Genomic DNA, 15,965 nt, shown 5'->3' on the forward strand with positions numbered 1-15,965 from the left:
TATTATGTGTGCAATACTTTTTGGTGATTTATTTTAAAGATTTATTACCACTAATTGTATATCACTGGTTTATCCACTTGGGAGAATTTTATGATTTGTATTTTTCTCACTTTAGTATATTTAATATTTATGAGTGTTTCTTATTATCACTTTCTAGCGCCCTCCTTTTTCACATATCACTTCGTAGTAAGAATTCTATTTTTTATTATTAGAGGAGCAGCTTAATAATTTAACGGAATTAATCACTTTTAGATAATTGGCACGGATTTATTCTTTTTAAAAGTGAAGATTTGCCATCTTATAGAAAACATCTAGAAATCTTTATTGTGCCAGAGCGATTGGTCTTCAATTCCTTGTGAAAAACAGCAAATGAAAAAACGACTGTGCTGCTCATTGTTCTCCTTGTTTTAGAGCAGGGGTCTCCAAACTCTGGATGGAATTGTTTCCTATTTTGACATGGTCAGCACCTCTAAGTGTAGCAATAAGTTGCTAAATGTTGTACCTTCATTAACCACTTAAGGACCCCTTCACGCCGATTTACGTTGACAGAATGGCACGGCTGGGCACATCAACGTATATGTACTTTGCTCTTTAAGCCCAGCCGTGGGGTCGCGCGGGCATGTGCACACGACCCGGTCCGAAGCTTCGTAGCCGCGGGACTCGCGGACCCGATCGCCGCTGGAGTCCCACGATCGTTCCCCGGATATGACTAAAACAATTAAGATGACTAAAATACGGCTAAAACGACAATTTAATAAAAAGACTAACTAAATTGAAAATTGACATCAAAATTAACACTACTCTGCTGACCATGTCAAAATAGGAAACACAATTCCATCCAGAGCCTGTAATAACATCACATTAAAAGTTTAAACAGGTATTGCACTACTGCATAAGGATAAGTACGGGCATCTACTAAGCTGTTCAAAGAGAAAAAAAAATAAAAAATGCATTTCCTATATTTTTTCTTAATATTGGTAAAATATTCAAGTAATATCTGCAATGACATTACAGCCAATAGAGTTTACAGCTTTTTATTTTTTTTTGTAATTTAACCTCTTCCCACCCGCACAGCAAGTTTTTACGGCCACAATGTGGCTCTGAATTGCCGGCACATGCCCGCCGTGTCAGTCAGGTGCAGATGCGTGTGCCTGGCGGCCGTGATGTCCGCCAGGCTACCCGCGATCGGCGGTCACGGAGACAGGGACGTGGAGCTCTGTGTGTAAACACAGAGCTCCACGTCCTGTCAGGGAGAGGAGACTGATGGTGTGTCCCTTGTATATAGGGACAACCATCGGTCACCTCCCCCAGTCACCCCCCTCCCCCCACAGTAAGAATCATTAATTAGGGAATACATTAACCCCTTCCCTGCCAGTCACATTTATACAGTAATCAGTGCATATTTATATCATTGTTCGCTGTATAAATGTGAATGGTCCCAAAAATGTGTCAAAAGTGTCCGATGTGTCCGCCGCAATATCGCAGTCCTGACAAAAATCGCAGATCGCCGCCATTACTAGTAAAAAAAGAGTCATACTAAAAAAAAAAAAAAGTCATAATTCTATCCCCTATTTTGTAGACGCTATAACGTTTGCGCAAACCAATCACTACACGCTTATTGTGATTTTTACCAAAAATATATAGAAGAATACGTATCGGACTAAACTGAGAATTTTTTTTTTTTTTTTTTTATTGGATATTTATTATAGCAAAAAATTGTGGTTTTTTTTCAAAATTGGCGCTCTATTTTTGTTTATAGCGCAAAAAATAAAAACCGCAGAGGTGACCACCAAAAGAAAGCTCTATTTGTGGGGGAAAAAAAAGGACATCATTTGTTTGGGAGCCACGTCGCACCACTGCGCAACTGTCATTCAAAGTGTGACAGTGCTGAAAGCTGAAATTTCACCTGGGCAGGAAGGGGGTATATGTGCCCAGTAAGCAAGTGGTTAATGTGCCATTTCTGTTTGTCAAAAGCAATATTTTTGTTTGTTTACAAAACCTGGTTTTATTTATAAAGACGTTCGTTATATATCACAACAGCTAAATCTGTGGCTGTGGAGCATGTTCAAACCTTAATACCATAAATAATAATATGTTATTTGATTTTCACTCCAGGAGTATACGAGTTTGGAAATTCTAGAAAAATGTTTACATAATGCATTACAATTTAACTGAACACTTTAGATTTTAGTCGACTAAAATACAACTAAAACTAAAATGGCATTTCATGTAAAAGACTAGTAGCTAGATTCATAAAGAGTTAGGCCGGCGTATCAGTAGATACGCCGACCTAACTCGGAATCTGCGCCGACCGAAGTTTAAGTGTATTCTCAAACCGAGATACACTTAAACCTATCTAAGATACGACGGCTTGTGCCGTCCTATCTTAGGGTGCAATATTTCGGCTGGCCGCTAGGTGGCGCTTCCATTGCGTTCGGCGTAGAATATGTAAATCACTAGATACGCCTATTCACAAACGTACGTCCGCCCGTCGCAGTAAAGATACGCCGTTTCCGTAAGAGATAGGCCGCCTAAATATAAACATGCCCCCTAGGTGGCTTAGCCAATGTTAAGTATGGCCGTCGTTCCCGCGTCGAAATTTTTAAATTTTACATCGTTTGCGTAAGTCGGCCGTGAATAGGGCTGGACGTAATTTACGTCCACATCGAAACTAATACGTCCTTGCAGCGTACTTTGCCGCAATGCACACTGGGATATGTACACGTCGGGTCACAGTTAATCTACATAAAACACACCCCCCACATCCTCATTTGAATTTGGCGCGCTTACAACGGCCTATTCACGTTACGCCGCCGTAACTTAGCAGGCAAGTACTTTGTGAATACAGTACTTGCCTAGCTAACTTACGGCGGCGTAGTGTAAATACGATACGCTACGCCGCCGCAATGATGCGCCCGCCTACCTGAATCCAGCTATAGGACTAAAACTAAATTTCAATTATCTGCCAAAATTGACACTGGATTCTAGTGTACCAAAAACAGAATAGGAAAAGGCCTTTTTATTCAGGTGCTGACCTAATGCAGTGAGAGATGATACCGCTCTAAAAACTGCTGATCCCTTGGCTTTGCTTCCGTCCCACTAAACCAAAAAGGTGCTGGCTATGCACAGGTGCATTGGATAGAAGAAGATCCTGGACTGCCACACTCCTTAAAACGATGTCTATATTGTACAAATAAAACCCAAAAAACAACCAAAGCGATGCAGTCAAAATAAAGGGAACAAAAGGAAAAAGGCTGACATGTTTTACATCATGTGACGCTTACTTGTAGCTTTTTGGATTTTATTTGTACAATATAGACATCGTTTTAAGGAGTGCGGCAGTCCAGGATCTTCTTCTATCCAGCTGACCTAATGCACAAACCAGAAAGTATATACTGCAGGGCTTGACAAATTTGCCTTAAATCTAGGAGCCAGGAGCAAGGCGGGTAATTTGCACCCCCTAACCCCAACTTACTTACAGCAGAGTGGCCAGTCAATAACCCCAATGTAACATTACAGCCTTGAGCTCAAGACATATCTTATTTTACACAATCATAAACAAAAATGCTATTTAAAGGATCCAAGCACAAAAGTTCTTCTTTGGGATCAAAACAAGACATGCATTATACTTAACAAATGCAATTGACAAGAATAAAAGGGTCAGATTTGTTTTTAAAGGCGTAGTTCAGTGTTAGCAAAAAAAAATAAAAAATGCCTATGCAGATAAGTGATGTCTGTAGCTAAAAACAAGGGGCCAGATCCACGTACCTCCGTGCATTGTTCCGTCCGGCGTAGCGTATCTCAGATACACTACGCCGCCGTAACTTTCAGCGTATTTTCTGTATCCTGAAATAATTGGCGGCGTAGTGTTAATGTGTCGGCGTAAGGGCGCGCAATTCAAATGGATGAGATGGGGGTGTGTTTTATGTTAATACGTCTTGACCCGACGTAGATGACGTTTTTTTCTGAGCGGTGCATGCGCCGTCCGTGGGGGCATCCCAGTGCGCATGCTCCAAATTAACCCGCAACAAGCCAATGCTTTCGACGTGAACATCATTCTACGCAAAGCCCTATTCGCGAACGTTTTACACAAACAACGGAAAATTCGACGCTGGCTCGACGTCCATACTTAACATTGGCTACGCTTCATATAGCAGAGGTAACGTTACGCCGAAAAAAGCCTTACGTAAACAACGTAAAAAAAATGCGCCGGCCGTACGTTTGTGGATTGACGTATCTAGCTAATTTGCATAGTCAACGCGGAAATCGACAGAAGCGCCACCTAGCGGCCAGCGTAAATATGCACCTTAGATCCGACGACGGATCGAGCCAAGCTTCAGGCGTATCTTGCTTTGTGGATACAAAACAAAGATACGCCGGAGCAACCTAGCAGTATCAATAGATACGCCAGCGTAACTGCTTCGTGGATCTGGCCCAAGCTGTTCAGCTTTCATCAAAATGGTGAAAGCTATAGGTGAAGGCCATTTATGTACTTCATGAAGCCTGACTGGAAAATTCCCAGGATGTTACTGTTCACCATCACAGGAGAGATGGCGAAAACTTTCCAACAAGCTGGTTGCATCAAGAGATTGACTTCTGTACAACCAGCCTGCCGATCAGCCAGACCCTGCTAAACCATCCCAATTTTGTTCCATCTATGGCCAGTTTTATTGTCCCCTCCGGGATAAGACGGAACTAGAGATGTCTGTATAGCGCAGAAATCTAAAGGCTCGGCCACTGCAAGTGACCAGATTTATGATAAATTCACTTCACAGAATACTGCGGTGGTTGAACCCTGGTCTGTTGACTGGATTTTGTTTTCTTCAGAACCGCTTCTCACCTCGTACAATTTTATTAGGAGCTCAAAAGCAGCTCAAAACAGGCGGACGCAGTTTAGGAGGTCACCAAATGCAGGCAAGAAGGAGATCAACTGCAAGTCAAATGCACCCGTCAATCTCAGAAGCTTTTTAAGCCGATCTCAAATTCAAGAAGAAAGCACCTAAAAGTAAGCTGCATTTGACTATCAACACCACACCAAGGCTCATCAAGACAGGCCATTACGATGGCAGTGTCATTTGTGCAACATTACAAAATGTGGATAATGAAATGCTTCGCTACCAAGATGGAACTCCATGAAGTGCTGAAACAGCCCACACTGTTAGCTTAGGCCACAAGCGAAAGCAGCTTGGCTTAAAGCGGAGGTTCACCCTAAAACAATTATATACCATTACATCCAGCATACTTCTGACATCTACAGTATGCTGTTTTTTTTTTTTTGCCGTACATATCGTTGTATTGTTATTTTTCCCCCGGCCTCCGGGTTCTGGCTCCCACGGGAGTGGGCGTTCCTATTCAGAGGTTAGATTGACGTCTGGCTCATAAGGCGCATCACCAGTTTTCCGTAAGTAGCCGACCTGCGAGTCGTCTCTATACGGCGCTTGCGCCTGCTGTGTAGAGCTGACTGCGCAGGCGCCATATAGAGCCGACTCGCAGTTCGGCTGCTTAGGGAAAACTTGTGACGCGCCTTATGTGCCAGGGGAAGTTTTTCACCAGACGTCAATCTAACCTCTGAATAGGAACGCCCACTCCCGCGGCAGCCAGAACCCGGAAGCCGGGGGGAAAAACAACAATAGAACGGTATGTACGGCAAAAAAAAAAACCAAAAAAAACAGCATACTGTAGATGTCGGAAGTATGCTGGATGTAATGGGAAGTATGCTGGATGTAATGGTATATAGATGTTTTTTAGGGTGAACCCCCGCTTTAAAGAGAAACTTTACTAAAAAAGTGAATTACCACTGATTTTTTCTCCCTCCCCAAGTACTTTTTTTTTGGTCAGTATCTGTACCCACTTTCTCAATCCTCACCTAGGCGTGGACAACGCCACACGGGTCACATATGTCCCGGAAGGCTGCCGAACTCCCAAATCCAGGAAGGGCAATTCTGGGGATCCAGCAGCTGTCAGAAGAATGAGCAGCTGGAATACAATGCTGGACTCTATGGGCTGGTAAGTTCCTGTTGTTTTAAAATGACCAAATACAATATTTGGAGCTGCTGACTTAATTTTTAAAACACAGGGTGAAGTTTCTCTTTTAGGCCCCTTTCACACTACCACGACTTCAAATTTGCGTGATTTTACCACAATTTTGCAGTGATTTCAGGGAATGCCTGTGTAAGTCAGACCAAAGTAGTACAGGGACTACTTTGAAGTTGGTGCACTTTGAAGTCGCACAGATATGAATGGTACTCATTGGAAATCATGGGGTACGACTTTGCAGTCACAGGACAAGTCGCACAAGTGTGAAAGGGGCCCAAGATTAGGTTATACATGAACAATGTTTATACAGATAATATAAAACAATAATACAGTACTGTTACCTGAGCGCTTTTTCCTGTGCTTCCGATTCGGCTTCTAAACCAATAATATGTTTCTCTAGCTCAGGGATTCTGGAGGTAGGCTTCCCATGAGCAGATTCATAATGACGAACCTGAAAAATATAAAACTAACTTGTCTAACCTTGAAAATAAAAATAGATGTACAAACAAAGCAATACAATAAAATCTTGCCAACATCTGCTAAGTTTCCTATATACACTGGTCTCCCCCATACTTAAAAAAGCCCTCACTGGACCGCACAACCCTAAACAACCTAAGACCCATCTCCTTGCTCCCTTTGACCTCTACACTTCTAGAATGTCTAGTCTACAAACATCTGAGCTGTTACCTCACTGACAACAACCTTACTGGCCCCTTACAGTCTGGCTTTCTCGGAGTAAGCCATAGATACTGAACTACTAAAACTCACTACTTACTGAGAAAACCAGTGACAACTATACCAAACTCATACTACTAGACCTCTGCTGCTTTTGATATGGTTGACCACCTGCATCCCCTCAAAAACATCCACTCCCCTGGCCTCCCAAGTGTCTGCACATACCTGGTTCTTCTCCTACGTATCGAAAGCATCCTTTCAGTTTCCCCAACAACTTTATTTCCTCCTCTCCACTTCCTTTTTCAGCCCCCATCCCCAAGGCTATGTCCTCAGACCCCTTCTATTCTCTATCTAAATCTCCTACCTTGGTCATCTGATCAATTTGCATGGCTTGCATCGGACTTTCCATCTCACACCTGGAACAATGCAGAGATGATCCAAGCGGTGCTCAGCCATTCATAGGCAGCTTTGTATTATGTGAATGAGCAGGGGCGGGCTGATGACATCATGCTCGATTTGGCCAATTAGAGAAAGATTTGTATTAATTCACAGAATACAAAGCTGCCCATGCATGGCTGAGCAACGCTCAGACTGACTCTGCATTGTTCCGGGTGTGAGATGGGAAGAGTCTGCCTCAAAGCTTTAACCCAGCACTGTGTACTGTATGGCCTCGTACACACGATAGGATAGCCAGAGGACAACGGTCTGAAGGACCGTTTTCATTGGTCAAAACCGATCATGTGTGGGCCCCATCGGTTAGTTAACCTTCGGTTAAAAAAAATAGGAATTTGCTTTAAAATTTAACCGATGGACGCCTAACCGATAGGTCAAAACCGATCGTTAGTATGCAAAAGCATCAGTTAAAAACCCGCACATGCTCAGAATCAAGTCGACGCATGCTTGGAAGCATTGAACTTCGTTTTTTCAGCACGTAGTTGTGTTTTACATCACCGCGTTCTGACACGATCGGTTATTTAACCTATGGTGTGTAGGCACGACGAACCATCAGTCAGCTTCATCGGTTAACCCAAGACAACGGTCCTTCAGACCGTTGTCCTCTGGTTAACCTATCGTGTGTACGAGGCCTAAGTAGCCCAAGTCACATGCAGTTTATATATTGCTTAGAGAGCCAGCAGCATTTAATAAAGAAAAATAGCTTGTTTGGACCAGCTTGATCCAAATTATTAAGTCACAGAAAACCTGGAAATTTGCTTTAAAAGCTCAACTAATACTTTCTTCATCAGCTTATCTCTCTCCCAGTTATTACCTTTATTACCCTTTGTACCACTTACCCCTACCTATTAGACTGTAAGCTCTCATTAGCAGGGCCCTCTTAACCCTCTTGCATTAAATTGTATTGCAACTGTACTGTCTCCTTTTATATTGTAAAGTGCTGAACAAACTGCTGGTGCTAAATGAATTATGTGGAATAATAATAATAATAATAATAATAATAATAATAATAATAATAATAATAATATCAGGAAAATACCAAAACCACTGCCCATTTACCTGCTCAGTGTGGCAAAAGCATGAATCCTGAGTATGTGGAAGCAAGCCACCCCCTCCCTCAACTTTAGAAGTTTGCAAAAGTGAACACTATATGAATGGAGAGCCTATCAACTGCCTTAGGAGATAAAAAAAAAAAAAGGAATTCATGCAAACATGGTTCTACTGGAAACCATGTACTCAGTGCACATATAGGGTCTGCAGAGCATTAGAAAAATAGACACATTTGGCACCCATAGTTGGAAAGGATTCTTCTGAAAATTTCCATCAGTCCACTAAAAAAAACAGACAACAAGGATTACACATAAAAGCAAGTAACCTTCGATTTGGATTTAGTGAGCTCCAGCTGCATGGATTTGATCTTGTTCACCAGAGAGTGGTTTTGCGAAGCTAAAGAAGCATTTTGCTCTTGAAGAGAATCCACTTTATCTCTCAAATTCCTGTTTTCATTTTCAGAGCCCCTTAGTGATCCTGCCCGCAATGGAAAGGCCTGCAACAATGATGAAGCATAAAGATCAGACTGGTCTTTTATAACCAAATAAGTTTACTATATGTGTAAATATTATTGCACCGTTCAACTTAACAGTAATATTTAATACACCTTCTACATTTTTAGAGTCCTTGCAAACAATACTGACAGGGCCGCCATCAGGGGGGTACAGGTAGTACACCTGCAAGGGGCCCCGGAGGTCCCCAGATGGCAACCCCCCTTTTTTTATTTATTTTTTTTATTAAAAAGGGGCAATTTTTTTTATTAAAAAGGGGCAATTTTTTTTTTAGAGGTCCGGAGGTTCCCAGGGACCCGGAGGCCCCCAGGGCCCCGGATGGCAACCCCCCCTTTTTTTTTTTTTTATAAAAAAAATAAAAAATAAAAAATGTAATCTATTTTTAATTAAAGGGTCAGTTTTTTTTTTTTTAGGGGTCCGGAGGTCCCCAGGGCCCCGGATGACAACCCCCCCTTTTTTTATATATAAAAAAAATATTTTTTTTTTTTTATTTAATTTTTTATTATATATAATTATTAAAGGGCCCAGAGGTCCCCGGATGGCAAACCCCTTTTTATATATATATATATATATATATATATATATATATATATATATATATATATATATAATTATTAAAGGGCTCAGAGGTCCCCAGAGCCTCATGTGGCAAACCCTTTTTTTTTTTGTTTATATATTTTTTATTATTAAAGGGCCCAGAGGTCCCCAGGGCCCTGAATGGCAACCCTCCCCCCTTTTTTTTTTTATAAATGTTTTTTTATTTCCAATATATTTTTTTTATTCATTTTTTATTAAAGGGCCCAGGAGATTTCTTTTTTTATTTTTATTAAAGGGCCCAGAGGTCCCCAGATGGCTACCCCCCTTTTTTTTATATATATTTTTTCTTTATTTCACCACTTTTTTGTAAAGACCACCCACACTTCTCAATTTGCGGCAGCACACTCCCCCCCGGTTCTCTGCCATGCCTGAAGCTGTGTAAGGGGCCCTATAATTCCTGATGGCGGCCCTGAATACTGATATAAGAATAACAGATCTTCCTAGCAGAAAGTCCCTGTACAAAAAAAAAAAAAAAAGTGCACATTTATGCACATACAATTTCTTCTAGCTTCCAGAATACCAAGTATTCAAACCATATAATCTACTATTCAAGGGGGTGGTGCAATCTATGACTGTACATACAAAAACAAACAAAACAAAAAAAAGGGCCTGTACTCATCGCATGCAGTGCTTTTTTCCTGTATCAAAAACACATGGAAAAGTAGGTTATATGGGTATTAATGGTATAGTTCACATCAGTGCAGTGCGTTTCAGTGCTTTTCAGTTGCAAAAAAAATACAACAAGATTTTTCCTGCTCAGAACTGTACTGCATTGCAGTAAAAAGCGTAAAAAAATGCATCAATAAAGCATCGGACCCCAGGACAGTGGGGGGGGGGAACAGGAAAACAAGAGAAAAAATAAATAAATCAGCACCTGGAAGGCACACAGGAACGCATTAAAAAATTGCATTTGGAATGGATATGGAGGATGTTTCTGTGGTGTGAACGGGCACTAATGCAGATTTTTTAATAATCTAAACATGAAGCCAGTTTGTTGAAAATTACGTGCTTGTGCTTTAAAGCAATGGGCTGCATTCAGATCAGTAAACCGAAAAAACAAAACAAAAACTAAACAAAAAAAAAAAAAAACCCTCAAGAAACCAAGTACACCTCAATGCATAAACACGTGGCTTTTGGTAACCATGTGCAGGATCCCTTACATGTGAAGTATTCTACATTTTTGTTATGGGTTTAAATCCACAGATTAAAAGATTAACCATTAAAGGTAGCTCTAAAGCAGTGGTTCCCAACCTGGGGGTCAAATAATGATTTGCCAGGGGTCACTAAATCCTGGGCTGTTCCCGAATCCCGCATTGCTCTCCCAGCCTTCTTACGGCTGCTCAGCAGGGCTGTCTCTGGAGCCGGTGGCCACCCAAGCTGGGCTGTTCCTGGAGCACACGGCTGCCCACTCAGCCTCTTTGCAGCCGCCCATTCAGTTCACGGCATGGTTAGCCATGAATAAGCACTAGTCTTGTGCGAAACGTCAGGTGTTCCCCTGTTCCTGTTTTATGATTTGGTGATGTATTTGCTGATCATTTAAATAAAAGACAACCTGCACGTTTTTTTTGGAGTGCGGCTATCCATCTTTCATCTACTTTTCAGTTCACGGCATGGGTTGGGAGGGAAGAGACTAGAGGTCCGCTGACTGGTGAGGATTGTGAGGTGGGAGGGGCTGGAGGAGACCCCATCTCCTGATTTCAGCATAGGCGTCACTGCTACGAGACACCACAAAGTCGGAGACACATTGGATAACACTACCTAGAGTTGCTATTAAAAGTCCCCACTACACTTCTCAGCTCAGCAGATGACCTTGATTAAGAGCACCTAAGTTGGCTGATCAGAACTCCCCCCAGCATTGCCACTAATCCCATCCCCCCCCCCCCACCAAGGAGTAAGAGAAGGAATTAAAATAGAGAATACATGGAAGGGAGAGGAAAAGAGGGGGAGGAAGAAAGAAAAAGGGAGAGAAAGAATAAGAGAAAAAACAAGAAAGACGGCTAGAGAGAGGGATGGGGAGAAAAAAAAACAAGAAATTAGGATAGCGACTCGCGACGGATAAATGGGAAAAAGAGGAGAACAAAGAGAAAGAGAGATACCGTATTTATTGGCGTATACCGCACACTTTTTTGCCCTGAAAATCAGGGCAAAATTGTGGGTGCGCGATATATGCCGATACCTGCTTCCCGCGCTGTGTTTGAACCACTGCGCCGACATATACCGAGCGCAGTACACTCGGGTATAGTCGGGCAGGCTCGGCTCCTCTCGCGGTCACGTCCTGTACGTCCTTTACACGAGAGGAGCCGAGCCTGCCCGACTATACCCGAGTGTACTTCGCTCGGTATATGGCCGCGCAGTGGTTCGAACACAGCGCGGAGGACACCACGATGGCCGCTGGACCGGACGAGGCCGCCGATGGACTCGATGGACGACGGGCAAGACACCGACGAGGGGCATCCAAACTAAGTATTTTTTTTTTCCCCAGGAATTTTCCTTCAAGTCCGGGGGTGCGCGCTATACGCCGGGGCGCGTTATAGCAAGATAAATATGGTACATCCTAAAATGTACCATATGAGGTTTTAATACTGTACGAGTGGAGGGGACTCAGGGAGCGCTAAATTTCCATGGGTTAGGAGCGCAAATTACTTGTCTTGCCTTGGGTGCTGACAACCCACGCTACGGAAATAATTTTACTGTTAGGGGTCCCCACAACTTGGGAAATTTTATCAAGGGGTCACGGCACTAAAAGGTTGAGAACCACTGCTCTAAAGCATTCCATACAATCATCTTTTGTTTGTTTAACCAGCAGGTTGAACAAAACAAAAAGGATCAAATTCCCTCATCCACACATTTGAGGTGAATAGGAAAATTACTCCCATTGTGCTTTGATGGTGGGGAGCCAGTTCCTATGTTTTTGTGCATAGGATGTAGAAACAAAGGTAAGCAACTCAACTATGCATGAAAACATAGGGGGTGCAGAAAAATGACAGATGCTCTGGACTGATGTGTCAAAATTTGAAATATTTGGCTGTAGCAAGAGGCAGATTGTTTGCAGCATGATGGAGGTTCCTTGCAAGTTTCGCTAATGGGAGTTGGAGATTTGAACATATCAATGGTGTCCTCAATGCTGAGAAATGCAGGCAGATACTTCTCCATCATGCCATACCATCGGGAAGGCATTTTATTGGCCCCAAATTTACCCTACAGCAGAACAATGAGCCCAAACATACAGCCAATGTAATTAGGAACCATCTTCAGTGTAAAGAACAAGGAGTTCTGAAAGTAATGGTTTGTTATTCTTTACTAAAGTGCAGGTCACATGATCGGTCTAGCTTACCGAGCGATCCACAGATCTGCTGGCAAGCATGCCAAGAGAGCGGGCGTAACATCACTGCAGGAAATGACGTTTCAACTGAGCGCCTGCGTTTCTATAGCGATAAAAGGCAGTCAGACCCGGCGGCAACGTCACTTCTCCCTTTCCCCAGCCGATTGCGAAGAAGGGAGGTGTGACTTTCCACAGAAGATACAGGCATGATGTGCTCTAGCACAGCGTGCCTGTATTAGCAGTGGTATGACACAGGACGTAAACTGACCACGCTAGTATGGATCGGCAGCCATGCTAGCATAGTCAGCTTACTTTCAGGAGGAGGTGCACAGGCAGGATCAACCAGGTATTGCACAACACAGGCAGGGCTCAATAAAAATGAAAATATTCACAGCCATATTAACTTGCTTTAAAGAGGCAGTAGCATAATTTTTTTAGGGTTACCAAAAAACACTTCGGAAATGAAAATAACGGAAAAATATATTGCATTTATCTTGAAGCTGAAAAATTTGCACTGCTGATAGATAGAGTGTTACATACTTTATTTTGAGCACTCCTTAGAGAATCTCTTTCACTTAAAGCCATTCTGTTCTTTTGCTTGGAAACAAAGTCCCTCGGCTGGCAATGACTGGGCTGTTGGAGATCTTCTAGAGTCAGGCCCAAGGGAGCTCTATGCAGGGAGTGCTCGCTTCTGCTGTCACAGACACAATTAACAGATAGTATAACAGAATGAAGAAAGGAAATTAAATAGAAAGCGTTAAAGCACATATAATACACTCTAGAAAACTGGAAAAATACTAGGATAAATTATTAACTTCAGATCTTTCCTCTTTCACAATAAGGACAGCTGCTATACATTTCAGATACAACACAACAGTGTCATTTCTATGTAATCCCAAAAATGTTACTTAAATTATTAGAGTCTAAAATGTAAAAATTAGCAAAAAGACAATATAGGGGCAAATCCACATACAAATAGATGGGTGCAGCGTATGTGAGATACGCTACGCCGCTGTAACTTACTTTTGGCAGGTTCGAATCCCCAAAGAATTTGCGCCCTAAGTTACGGCGGCGTAGTCTATCTCTGACGGCGTAAGGGCGCGGAATTCAAATCGGCGATTAGGGGCGTGTTTCATTTAAATGAAGCGCGTCCCCGCGCCGAATGAACTGCGCATGCGCCGTCCCTAAATTTCCCGCCGTGCATTGCGCTAAATGACGTCGCAAGGACGTCATTTTTTTTTAACATAGACGTGAATTACGTCCATCCCGATTCACGGACGACTTATGCAAACAAAAAAAAAAAAAAATTCAAATTAAACGCGGGAACGACGGCCATACTTAACATAGCAAGTCTAACTATACGCGACAAAATACCAGCTTTAACTATACGCCGGAAAAAGCCGACTAGAGACGCCGTAAAAAAATGCGACAGGCCGCTCGTACGTTTGTGGATCGTCGGAAATAGCTCATTTGCATACCCAACGCTGAAAACGACGTGAACGCCAACCATCGGACGCCGAAGAATTGCATCTTAGATCCGAAGCCGTACACCTGTCGGATCTAACCCAGAAGCCGTCGTATCTTGTTTTGAGGATTCAAAACAACGATACGACGCAGGAAATTTGAAAGTACGCCGGCGTATCAGTAGATACACCGGCGTACTCGCTCTGTGGATCTGCCCCATAGTGCGCATTATTTAGCTTGAAATAAAGCTGAACTCTGAATACAGTTACCGAATTTTTTTTTTAAAAAAAATGAATAAGTATCTTACATACAACAAGCATAAATGTTGCCGGTATGCCTTGGTTCACACTAGTGCAGCTGCAGCACGGTGCGTTTTTCAGTGTGTTTGTGTAGTGTGACTTTGCACGTTTTTGGTGCTCTTTTACGAGTCATGCTTTTTTTTGTAGAAGACTGGATTTTATACACGAATATCTGCCAAAAATACACTAAAACCACATCTACAAACATTTTACATGGGGGTTTTGGTGGGTAAATGAGGCAAAAAAATAAAATCACCGGCTCTCTGTTCTGCATCTCCAGTGCTCACTGGAGCACTGAGCTGGGGAGGGAAGGGCGTGGCTGGCTTAGTCTTCCAGTGGAAAAACAGAGGCCGAGCCAGCTGCCAGCCCAGGAATTTGGGTGGATCCCGACTGTAAAGTCTGGATGATCTTTCCCCAGCCTGTACCGGCTGCGTGATGTCAGCCAACAGCAGGCTTCAGCCCCCTATCAGCTGAAAATGGGTCACAGAAGTGCAGAATGAAGTATAGCCAAAAAAACTTTGCCCATACTTCTCCTTTAAAATAGAAAAAAAAAATTATACTCACCTAGATGGATGCATCATCTGTCCCTTGCTGCTTCTAAGACTCAGAACCAAGTGAAAAAATAAAAAAGACTGCTGATCACTTAATTTTCAGCCTTCAGGGAGCAGAGAGCTGGGGGGTTTCAGTCACTGGCTTTCTGCTCCTCCAGCGCTCACTGGAGCATTGGGCTGATGAGGGGGCGGGAGTGCCTGGCAAAGCCTCTCTGTGGTTTGCTGAGAGGGTGCGCCAATTGCCAGTCCAGACATTTGGTTGGATCTTGACCATATGGTTGGAATCTTATCAGAACCTGAACTGGCTTTGGGATGCCCGCTGTCGGCTGAAAAGGATCAGAGTAGTGCAGAACGAATTGCACTCCTGTGACCTACAGCCAAAATAGCTTTGGCCATACTTCTCCTTTAAGCATGAACTCTGGATTTTAAAGCTTTGGATTAAAAGGGAAAGATTGCACAGGTTCTTTTCACAAGGATTTTTTTATTTTTAAAAAAACTGGAGTTCTGCTTTAATTAGGGTTGTCCAGATACCGATACCAGTATCCGTACCGATACCGAGTATTTGCGCTAGTACTCGTACTCGCGCAAATACTCCCGATACCAAAATAGAATACTTTTTTTTTTTTTTGTGACATCGAACGCAAATTGGATGGCACCATTGGATGGAACTGATAGGTGGCACTGGCATTGATTGAATGGCACTCATAAATGGATGGCACTGATAGGTGGCACTGGCATTGATTGGGTGGCACTGATGAGATGCACTAATAAGCTGCCTCCCTGCACTGATGCACTAATGGGCACTGATCTGCACTGATAGGTGGCACTGGCTAGCTGCACTTTTGGGCACTGGCACCGATGAGCTGCACTGACAGTGATCACTCCTTCAATCATATGTAGTTTTCCAGTACCGTATACTAAAAAACAGCCCCACATTCTAAAGAAAATATCTTTGGTCTGTATTGTGGTTTGAAAACGGTCACATGACATTAAAAAAAAGTATCGG

General features: G+C 42.7%; 1 protein-coding gene across 2 annotated transcripts in view; it reads right to left on the reverse strand.

Annotated features, from left to right (window-relative positions):
- Positions 1 to 15,965, reverse strand: part of CCDC18 (coiled-coil domain containing 18) — a 114,475-nt gene that overhangs the window by 91,183 nt on the left and 7,327 nt on the right. The window contains exons 3-5 of one of the 2 annotated variants that reach the window (XM_040360011.1): positions 13,186 to 13,336; positions 8,540 to 8,710; positions 6,378 to 6,487 (exon numbers count right to left, since the gene is read on the reverse strand). In XM_040360011.1, coding sequence (XP_040215945.1) covers positions 6,378 to 6,487; positions 8,540 to 8,710; positions 13,186 to 13,336 — 432 coding nt within the window. Of the gene's footprint in view, positions 1 to 6,377; positions 6,488 to 8,539; positions 8,711 to 13,185; positions 13,340 to 15,965 lie in introns of both variants that reach the window. The other variant, XM_040360010.1, reaches the window with a different exon arrangement.

The sequence above is a fragment of the Rana temporaria genome, chromosome 7 (assembly GCF_905171775.1).
Source record: "Rana temporaria chromosome 7, aRanTem1.1, whole genome shotgun sequence".
In the NCBI taxonomy this organism is placed as follows: domain Eukaryota; kingdom Metazoa; phylum Chordata; class Amphibia; order Anura; family Ranidae; genus Rana; species Rana temporaria.